At 46.6% G+C, this 11,532-nt stretch overlaps 1 protein-coding gene across 1 annotated transcript; it reads right to left on the bottom strand.

Annotated features, from left to right (window-relative positions):
* Positions 1-402: 402 nt before the first annotated feature.
* On the bottom strand, positions 403-1,731 carry LOC147737589 (uncharacterized). The gene is made up of 2 exons (XM_086936490.1): positions 1,017-1,731; positions 403-932 (listed from the first exon to the last, which is right to left on the bottom strand). The coding sequence occupies exons 1-2, from the start codon at positions 1,729-1,731 to the stop codon at positions 403-405; spliced, it is 1,245 nt and encodes a 414-aa protein (XP_086792616.1).
* Between the last annotated feature and the right edge of the window lie 9,801 nt (positions 1,732-11,532).

The following is an 11,532-nucleotide window of genomic DNA, read 5'->3' as shown; positions in this document are numbered from 1 at the left end:
GTGAAGCACTGGCAGGCAGCCGCAGCAGAGAGGTACCGTGAGGGCGAGGCTGAGGCTAACTAACCAGATTGGTGTCACCCCATGATGGGGTGACACCCGGTGCGGTCCGCACCCCCCGCACCCCACTAGTGACGCCACTGAAAGCACTCATAAGGTTTTTCATCAGTATGGAGTCGCTTATGGTTAGCGAGGCTGTGCCTATCAAATAGGAATTTCTGGCATTCACAGTATTGGAAATGTTTTTTCCCTGTGTGCGTCTGCTCATGTAGAGGGAGATTGCGTTTAAAATTAATGCTTTTCTGGCATTCGGAGCACTGAATTATTTTAATGGTGTGTTTTCTTATGGCGCTTGAAACCATCTCTACCTCTGAATCTTTTCTGACATTAAGAGCACTGATAATTTTATTCACCAGTGTGGATTCTCACATGTTTACTGAGTTGAGATTTTTGGCTGAAACATTTTTGGCATTCAGAGCACCGATAAGGCTTTTCCCCAGTGTGGATTCTTATATGGTAAGTGAGACTGCTTTTTTCACTGAAACATCTGTGGCATTCAGAGCATTGATAAGGCTTTTCCCCAGTGTGGGTTCTTATATGCTGAGTGAGACTGAATTTTTCACTGAAACATCTGTGGCATTCAGAGCATTGATAAGGCTTTTCCCCAGTGTGGGTTCTTATATGCTGAGTGAGACTGATTTTTTCACTGAAACATCTGTGGCATTCAGAGCACTGATAAGGTTTTTCCCCAGTGTGGGTTCTTATATGCTGAGTGAGACTGCTTTTTTGAATGAAACATATATGGCATTCAGAGCACTGATAAGGCTTTTCCCCAGTGTGGATTCTTATATGCTTAGTGAGACTGTTTTTTACACTGAAACATTTGTGGCATTCAGAGCACTGATAAGGTTTTTCCCCAGTGTGGAATCTCAAATGTGCAGTTAGAAGTGATTTAAGTTTGAAATGTTTTGGGCATTCAGAGCACTCATAAGGTTTTTCCCCAGTGTGGATTCTTATATGCTGAGTGAGACTGCTTTTTATACTGAAACATTTCTGGCATTCAGAGCACTGAAAAGGTTTATACCCAGTGTGTGTTCTTATATGCCAAGCGAGACTGCTTTTGTCAATAAAACATTTCTGGCATTCAGAGCACTGAAAAGATTTTTCCCCAGTGTGGGTTCTTCTATGCCAAGTGAGAATGCTTTGGTAACTGAAACATTTCTGGCATTCAGAGCACTGGTAAGGTTTTTCCCCAGTGTGGGTCCTTGTATGTATAGTAAGTGCTCTTTTGTCACTGAAACATTTCTGGCATTCAGCGCACTGATAAGGTTTTTCCACAGAGTGGGTTAATGCATGTCGATATAGACTCGCTTTGATACTAAACCTTTCCTGGCATTCAGAGCACTGATAAGGTTTTTCCCCAGTGTGGATTCTCAAATGCTCAGTGAGATAAGATTTACGGCTGAAACTTTTTGGGCATTCAGCGCACTGGTAAGGTTTTTCCACAGAGTGGGTTAATGCATGTCGATATAGACTCGCTTTGATACTAAACCTTTTCTGGCATTCAGAGCACTGATAAGGTTTTTCCCCAGTGTGGATTCTCATATGCACAGTGAGATAAGATTTATGCCTGAAACTTTTTTGGCATACTTTGCACTGAGAGTGGTTTCCCCCAGTGTGCATTGTGTCAAATTCTGTGAGATAAGATTTATGGCTATATCTTTTTTGGCACATGTAACTTTTTTCCCCAACTTAGGTTATTTTGCCTTGATTGAGGCGGTTTTGAACACTGAATTTGTTCTCACAGTCCGTGTTTTTATAACGTGTATTCCTAGAGTTAATATCTCTACGTTTAGTTTTCTTTTGCTTATATGCCACAGTAAGAGTGAACCCGATTTTAGAGTTGGGCTTGTTTAGATAATGTTCAGCATTTATCTCTAAAAGAAATTGTGTGTAATTTTCTTAACACTTCAATTGAGCAAAATATGTCTGGATGCAGCCCTGTAACACCTGTCAAAATATTTCTAGCAGATAATAGTCTTTAGGTTATAGCCTATCCGGCAGCAACTTATTTTGTGACTGAAGATTTTCTCAAATCTATTTGTATAGGTTCTTAGCAATGCAGTGATAAGGTGTTAGTCTGATATTTATTAATTAAACTGATAAGTACCTTTTTGCACTGACGTAATGGCAGTAACTGAGGGCGTTAGAACGTACACAGTACGATTGTGGATCACGAGTCTGAGAACATCAGTTCCTTTTACCCTTTCTATGTTTGGTGTAAGGTTAAGGTTTGTAGTTCTGAAGACGAGGATTTATTTACATTACCTATAGCGCAACTGTGCTCATTTAATCCATTTTTATATTTAACAGTTTTACATATCACTCATTCACAGCAGATACTGTTGAGGCGATTTACATAGAATTACAGAACAGTACACAATAAAAAGGAAACACTCTGAGATGGTTATGAACACAATAAAGTGGTGAATTTTTAAGGTTTTCACAAGAGTGAGCAGAGTGGGTCGTGGTTTTCTACCCAGAGTCAGATAGTCTCAAACTTGTGTAACTGGTTAAAAACGGTTGTTGAACAAAGGTAATTTTCCAATCTTTTGGTTGTTAACGTGTCAGCTTCGGAGTCTTCTCTCAGCGTCTTTTCTTTGATGGTCTGCAGAAGAAACCTTTTGTTATAACTTTCTTTTATGCAGTGTGTGCTTCCTCTCTGGAATTACATGATGTTTTAGATGAAGGTTATTCTGTGCACAGATTTGGCTTTGCTCTGGGTTAATGAAATGCTAAATTAGAGACTTCACTTACAGTATAGTACTTTCCTCAGCTCCCACTTCCTCGCCACACTTAGATTTTGGAAATTGTTTAAACGTAGAATGCTGGATGTCCTTCAGTATTTCAAAATAATCCTTCTTATGGCACTGACTTTAGTTGCCTGGTGCTAAATCTTCCTTTCTTCGTCAGTAATTTCAATCACCTATAGTATTAAAATTAAATACTTAATACATGAAAATTTCCCGAAATATAATTTGCAAGCCAAATCAATGCAGAGTTGCAGAATTTTGAAAATGTTGAGCTGTTTTTCATACAGAGCAGAGTGTAGAATTGTAGCCTGAGAGAACTTGGATGTAGGAGTGAGGATTTATAGAATTTTCAACATTTTATTAAGCTCACAAAGGATACATGCACCCTATGGACTTGTAACATAGAATCCCAAAGGCAGAAATTAAAGTCATATGCACTGGCACCAAACAGATATTTAAACAAGCATTTACAATGCAACGGTTTCGCCTTTGCAAATGTTAGAGCTATTGGCATTGTAAATGACATTTTTATTTATGTGTTGGTTTTGAAAACATAAATAAATGGCATTGTCATTTAACAATGCCAATAGCTTAATCTCTCGCAAATGCCACACACACACACCCACAGAGAGCCACACCCACAGAGAGCCCCCCCTCAGAGCCCCCCACACACACACCCACACAGAGCCACCCACACTGAGCCCCCCCACACACCCACACAGAGCCCCCCCACACGCCCACACAGAGCCCCCCCACACAGAGCCTCCCCACACACCCACACAGAGCCCCCCACACACCCACACAGAGCCCCCCACACACTGCGAGCCCCCACACAGAGCCCCCCACACACTGCGAGCCCCCCCACACACTGCGAGCCCCACACACTGCGAGGCCCCCCACACACACACTGCAAGCCCCCCACACACACACTGCGAGCCCCACACACTGCGAGCCCCACACACTGCTGCTGTTTACAAGGAGGGGCCGCATGTAAAGGTCAAGTTGGACACAAGCGGAAACAGTTGGAAACAGAAGAATGGTGAGATGGTTGGAAGTTGGTTCTGCTTGGGTATGGAAGGTGACACTAAAGTTACTCCTTTCCTTGTGCTCAAGATGCCTTGCACTGTGTTATGAGCTAAGATGGACCTTGAACACGAAGCAAGAAGTGTACAAGCACCTGCACTTAGCAACAAGGCCAGTGATGTGAGACTACAGGATCACGAGATACACATAGATCTGGCAATACAGAGAAGGTTGTGAGCGAAAGGATGAAACCAGAAAAGGAATGCTGTCAAATAAGAAAGCGCATCTGGTAATCCGCGACAGGCAACAGTTAAGTTTATCAGAAATTGAGGTTTCCTTTTTTTTTACTTGTCTCTACTGCTATGATTCTGGGTAAAATGTAAGAGTTGTTTTTCTACCGCTCTGAGCTCTGTTGGGGCCGCCGATCCCCAGTTCACTGCAGGCGTCAGCTCACTGCCGCCCATCGCCTATAGAAAGTGATTTACAAGCTGCTTGAGCCAATTAGCGTCTGCGTCTTACAACGGGGGGCTCACCAGGGCACCTCTGAAGTACAAATCGGCCGGGAGGCGGCTTAAAGGTGTCCTCCAGGTGTCTGGGCCTTCTGGACAGGCAGTGTTGTCCTGCAGCTAAATCCACATGGGAGGGTCCTGTCCACCCCGAGAGCCCGGCCTGTCAATACAGCTGCTGAGCCCAATCACAACACGGCTTAGGCGGGATTTGTTTATTACTGGCGAGGTTAAGTAATTGTCACGGGATATGGAGAGCAGACAGGACTGGTTCGGGTGGGCCAAGTGGGGTGGATTCTATAGATGCCCTTTCTGGAGATAGGTGTCGACCTACATTTCTCACTTCCTAACTTCTGAGAACTTAAAAACGTGACGTATTTGTACACCATGTGCCAGTGAATTCGATGCGTGTTCTGCACAGTTGATGGTACTTTCGGCAGCCACCCTTCAGTACGTTTTTCATGAAGCTCTACTGATTTCAGAACTAAACCTAAACGCTCTGTGTAACGGGTGACATTACCTCCAATGTACCTTATTTAAATCTTTAAACACGTGAGTGACAACTGCACGGCTGGGACAGCAATGTTACCCAGGGCGCGGTCCAATTTAGTAAAATTGTACTTTAGAAAAACAAATTGTTGGTAAACACCATCATGAAAACTATATGTGTTTTTGAATGAAACAACAGTTATGCATCATAAGAATGTCACCCCTGTATGTCCCTCATGTCCTTGTACATAAAGATGCTTTGGAAATTAAAGATCGTAGGTGCTACAATTTATACGAATAACTTTCTATTTTTATTTCAGAAGGAACACTTTTTTGCTTCGTTCGACAGTGGTCACCATAGCACAGTTAAAGAGCGGAGAGTTGGTAGACGACCTTGTCGAAGAGGGCAGGGAAGGGGCAGGCCGAGGGGGTACTTTGTGGGGCCTTACATGAGGTCAACATCTTTTCCCCCTCTCTGCAGGTAGTTGTGCACCAGCCAGCTAAGAAACAGTGGACTTGTTATAGAGGAATCTAAAATAAAGTTTAATTTGCATGTAACAAGGACTGGCAGTCGTGTACTAGAAGCCCACAGTGTTGTTGCGCTTTGTTCTTTGCTAGCCCATTGTCACTTGAAATAAACGATTGGGCCATGAACTCAGTATAATTCAAATACACATCCAGGCCCACTCGAGCAGGAGTTTTGTTTTCCTGCTGAGTTCCGCCTGTGGGGGGGCTCTATTACTCCTGGAACAGACTCGGTTTGCCTGTGGCCTCCATCTCTGCTGCTCGCGTCCGACAGGTGAGGAGGGCTCAGTGGAGTGGTGGGGCGGTGTCCAGACGCCCTAATGAGATTTGGAAGCTGCCGAGCTTCTGAGTGGGGATGAGGTCTCAGGGCGTAATGGCCTAGCGTTTATGCAGACTCCATGTGTGGGAGGATTATTTTTTTTATTTTTTTAAGGGTTGGAGATGTCAATGGAGAAGGTACGGATGCAATATTGAGGAATAAAGATTAGAAAGGGAAAGCACCAGGGCCCTAACGTTTTAGGACTACAGATGGAGTGGGCAGAGCAAAAAACAGTTTGCAGACTCGGTACCTGGCAGCAAAGCTCAAACTTCTTGTCTGGCGCGAGGATGCAGAGCAGTGGTTATCGATGTAAAGGGTCCGGATGCCCCGAATTTCCTGGTACACCTACCAGGAAGGGGCACTGGTGGGGCGGAGTAGCGTGGTGGCGATCCGGCGGAAGGCAGATGTAGTGACACACGAAACCTTCTTGCGGAAGGGAAATTCTAAAGGGGAGACAAATAACCTAAAACATTCGATCTTTACAAAAATACCCAATGCGCAGCTTGGGTGAATGGCAGACCCTCCCAGGGGCCCTGCGGTATGCGCCAGCCCCATCCCGGCACCAGAGGCCATCAGGCCAGCGGAAGTATGCGTTTCTGAATTGCATGCTCCTCGTTTGAGAAGAGACCGATATACAAGGACTGTATACCCAGATTGATTGATTTCGTGGGGGCGCAGGCACGGCCTGCCACTCACCCCCGCAGAGCAGCGGCCGCGCCTCTCGCCGCACCCCTCCCAGGTCTCACTACTCAGTCCCATCTACACGGCTCTCGCCCTGCACCCCGTCACTGTACCCGGTGGCCAACATTAAACCTTAAAGAAAGAGCACCACACTCACCGCGGCCCGGGTTCACCAATGCTCACGAATTATCACCGAAAGCAGCCGTAGCTTTCCGTCCTTGGGCAGCCTTACGGTCGTTTTCTTACTTCCGTTCAGTTCGTCACTTCCGCTTACCTGCAAGGAAAGTGACATCGCGCAGCCCACACCAGCTCGGAGTAAGGAGCGGGTCTGAGGAGAAAAATGGTGGTCTCGTCAGTGTGCTAAATAACCCTAAAGAAGTGTGAGGATTTTGAAAAGAGAAACTAGCGTAGAATAATAGGTAGGTTAATTCTGTTCTGCAGAACTTCTGAAAAGGGCAGCTCTGCATATGAGCACTATATTTCAATAATATGGTGTTTAAAGGACTTCCTGAATGAGGTATAAATAGGTAAAAATAACTGTCCTGCTAAGAATGGCTTTGCAAATTCTATCTCAAGACCATGCCTTTTTCAGTGGCTCTTCAATGACATTGATGTTACTCTTTAAGAACTCAAAGGGGGCACCCCTTTGTCGTCTCTGTTCCCACCTACTCTCTTTTCAAGTGCACGCTTTCCTCTGTTCTTGGTCAGCCTCATCCATTCCCATCCTTTGGTGACCGAGAATAATAATCTCCAAGGTTCAAATGAATCCTTCTGTAAGGAGCTGAAAACATTGAGACACAAACTGTTTTCTTGGTGATCTAATTTAATTAAATTAAATGCAGAACAAATTAATGCAATTGTGCATTATAAACTGACTCGGTGCCTTTTAAAAAGAAACCTCTGTAAAGCATGTCAGTCGACAGGCTCATCAAATTAATAACCTGAAATTTTGATGTAAGAGTTGCCGCCTTCAATTGCAAGGAAAGATCAAACTGGTAGATTGTAAACAGTACAAAGTCCTCTGTTACCTAGGAATAATGTGCTCTACAAAGTACCCAGGTGCCTGCTGTGCCACCAGGGATGGTGTCAGCCTGACAGTCTATATAAGTTGAAGGGACATCACCAGCAGGCTGAATTACTTAATGGAGAAGCTGTGTACCTGTCCTGAAGAGCCTAGAAGTCTGCCTAGAAGCCTGCCTGTCTGGTAAGAAAGGGAAGGGAGTTTGACTATTCAGCAGGAGGACAAGGCTGTCCTGGAAGAAGCAAGGTCTGACACATCCTCGTTATTTGTAGGGCAGGCCGGAAAGCCATCCAGCAGGACCAGCTAGTCTGAGGGACCCCCTCCTCCCCCGCCAAGACTCTCCCAACAGTTCAAGGCAGAAAATAAAACTCCACGACAACGTGATTGTTGAGGCCCAGTTGGACGATTGTGTGCTGCCAACGGCCCATTCAAGGTTGCATTTGCCAAATTCCTAACACAACAGGGTCTAAATCTACTGGCTTCCTGGAGAGCCTGTGTTGGGCTTTTAGTGGCTGAATTCCAGACTACTCTGTGTCAGAGGCCCATGAGGGACTACACTTACTCCAGTGTCGAACACACTGTCTGGGCTTACGCCTGTGGTCCACCCGGCCACAGTGTGGGCTCAATTGCTGACGGTCGGGCCTCCAGAGGTGATGCAGTTACCAACAGGCCAGGTGTGACTGCTACCTTGGGACTGCTGATCTTCAGGCAAAGGCAAAGAAAAGACAGAGTGGGTGCCCTACTGTATGCAGCCTTACATCCAGGACAAAAGCTCTCCACAAAAGCCTGCTGGTGGGTCACTGCTCTCTCGAGTGTTCGGGCGTGCCATTCAAGTGCCGGGAAACAGGAAAGAGACCCAGACAAGACTGACTCAACCAGTGGAAGGATAAGACGCTTACGACAGAGCATATACGCATTGGGGTGACTGGAGTGACAGAACTGCACCTATACTATATTCATGATACTCCTAAATGCCCCTAGGGGGGAAGAGGGTATCAGAACCGGACGCACTTATCTGCAGCCCATGGTAGTCTGGCATGCCTGCACCATCCTTTCACCCAGACTGTCCATAAAGTTGATTTTAGAGCTGTTACGTACATAGCAGGGGGAATCTCAGACCATTCGCTGGTGGAGATGCAACTCGATGGTCCGGTTGTGGACTTCATCCTACCCCCAAGGGTTGATCTGTGATATTTAAAAGACAAGACGCTCAAAGCTTGTATGAGAGATAGTGGTACAAAAGGGGGTGGTGATGGACGGAGCATCTGAACCAATCAAACACTCACACCCAGTCCACAGATCTGGGTTTAATCCATCACCATTCTTTAGCCCACTCTGCCACCCCAGTTCAGACATGGCCATATGCAAATTAGTCTGCCCCTGTGCCTCATGGGAACAGTCCAGCACGAACTGCCAAGCCATGCCTTCCCTGGACCGGAAACAAGCTTCCGGGGACCGGTTTCTGGCATTTCAGCCGTCTTCGGCCCGGCTTGCTTGAATCCAGTGGCAAAGTGAGCAAGGGACTCACGTCTGAGTATACCCTGCCACACTTATGGCGGCCAAAAGTGGTACAAAAGGGTGGGGTGATGGACGGAGCATCTGAACCAATCAAACACTCACACCCAGTCCACAGATCTGGGTTTAATCCATCACCGTTCTTTATCCCACTCTGCCACCCCAGTTCAGACATGGCCATATGCAAATCAGTCTGACCCTGTGCCTCATGAGAACAGTCCAGCCCGAACTGCCAAGCCATGCCTTCCCTGGACCAGAAACAAGCTTCCGGGTACCGGTTTCTGGCATTTCAGCCGTCTTCGGCCCTGCTTGCTTGAATCCAGTGGCAAAGTGAGCAAGGGACTCACGTCTGAGCATACCCTGCCACACTTTATGTATGAAAGATAGAGCAGAATTCTATTTTAAGGAGAACGGGCGGCCTGTTGAATCAGCTTGCGTGCTATAGGGTGAATTCAAGGCAGTGATTTGAGGCAAGACACAAGCCTTGATTGGGAGAATGCCGAAGGAACGTAAATTGAAGTGCGAGGCTCAGGACAAGGAATGTGCTTTCCTGGAGGTTCGCTTGGCAAGTGGGGAATCAGTTTCTCTCCCATTACACCATCAACTGAAGCAGCACACATTAAGAGCACTAATGGAAAATAGTGTGCACTCATGCGCTGGCTACCCAGCATTGTCTCTATGATGTCGGTGATAAAGCCAATGAGTTGCTTACATGGTTAGAGAGACAAGACAAAAGGACGGAACTGGATCCTTGAGGACACTGACAACAAGGGGACGGAAATACTGTGAGAGACTTCCTGAAAGACCTGACCCTGCCAATGCTAACGAATGAGGACCGAGACGCACTAGACCAAGACCTGACAGTAGACTAAATAAATAAGACAATAGGAACCTTACAAACAGGGCAAGCGACAGGGCCTGATGAGCTCCCCTTAGAATTATATAAAATCATGATGGATAAAATCAGGGAGTGCCTCCAGAGGAGGTTTCAGACTGCCTGAAAATAAGGATGTCTCCCGGAGGACCAAAGAACGTCTGAGGTGGCGGTCATCCCAAAAATGGACGAACCAGCAACTGAGTGTGGGTCTTATAGACCTATCTCCCCGCTTAATATTGAGACTAAGGTACTTGCGAACGCCCTGGCGATCTGCCTGCGGACAGTAATTGCAACAGTGGTTCATCCTGCTCAATCGGGCTTTATGCCACACCAGGGAACGCGCTTAAATCTCCAACACCTTGATGGAGTACCATATGCAATAGGGGATTCCTTTGCTGAACCAGTGGCGCTGCTGTTAAGCTCTTGTTTGTGGCCCCTCTAGCGCGCATGCGCCTCAATAATACAGTCTACTGAGTCTTTGCCGTCCGACAGGGATGTTCCTTGTCTCCTATGCTCTTCACACATGTTTGGGTTCACCAGGACCTCTCATATGGGGTATTCCTGTTGATCAGGATATAATATCAACTGGAAGAAGACCTTAATATTCCTGCTGGTGGCAGGGACCCTGCGGCTGCTCTCTAGGTGCACAGTTAGGGTGGCACTACATGGCTTTGAATATTTGGTTGTGTTCATTACAAGAGAGCACAGGCAGGAACACACTCCCGAAATGAGACCGTCTTCGCTGGGATCCCCCCCACACTTGCGGGCGCTCCCGCTCTCCTTACTGGGCCGGGTGGCCCTATTTAAAGTGATGGCCCTCCAGGGTCTCCTGTACATTGTGCAATAAATGTCCTTTAAGATCCTACCAGACATTTTCTTTCAAAGGGTCGTCTGAGAACGTCGGCTCCTGTTGTGGGATGGCGGCGCGTCACGCTGAGTAAGGTGCAGAGGGGAGTTGATTAAGGTGGACCGGCGGTCCGGAGCATTCACAAGTATTACTGGGCCTCGCAGCTGGTGGCAGTCAACAACTGGGTTTTTGCGGACAGTGAGGATCCTGCTTACCGGGTAGATAGATTGGCCATGGGCAAGAGAGGTTACCCCACCCCGGTGCTGTATCAAAGAAAGTATGAGTGCACCATACCTACTCATACCCAAACATTGGTAAGGGTGTGGAGAGAGGCTACCAAGTATTTAGGCTGTGAAGGTAAGCTGACTGAAATGACTCCACTGTATGATGGTGATCTCTTAAGTGCAGTGGGAGGATTGCAGGGCTTCACAAAATGGGGATAGATTAGCTTAGAACGGCCGGGCGATGTGTGGAGGGGACAGGCGCTTGTGTCCTTCACGATCCTACAACAAAGGTATGAATTAGGTGACTAAAAACAGTTCTGACATTTGCAGGTGGCCACTCTCTGCAAAGTCACATCCGGGAAGGGGAGCAGTTGCCGGATGCATCCCTACTGGAGGACCAGCTATTAATTGATCCCCTGACCGACTAAGCAATCTCAACCATCTATAGGAAGTTGATCTACAATTCTCTGGATGCCTTGGGGACGCGGAGAGCTGTGCGGGAGAGGGATCTAGGAAAGCTTGGCGATGGCGATTGTGTAGAGCCCATTCAGGGTATCAGGGAGTTGGCAATTAGAACACATTTTTGCCTAATTTAACTGCAGATACTGATACTGCCAAATCAATGACCCTGTTTACATTAAAGGGCAGCTTGAACTCAGAGCTCAACAACAGACTCGATTGAATAAATCACCAGC

Source organism: Lissotriton vulgaris, chromosome 1_1 (genome assembly GCF_964263255.1).
Source record: "Lissotriton vulgaris chromosome 1_1, aLisVul1.2, whole genome shotgun sequence".
NCBI lineage: Eukaryota > Metazoa > Chordata > Amphibia > Caudata > Salamandridae > Lissotriton > Lissotriton vulgaris.
This window is presented reverse-complemented; position numbering and strand designations above follow the sequence as displayed.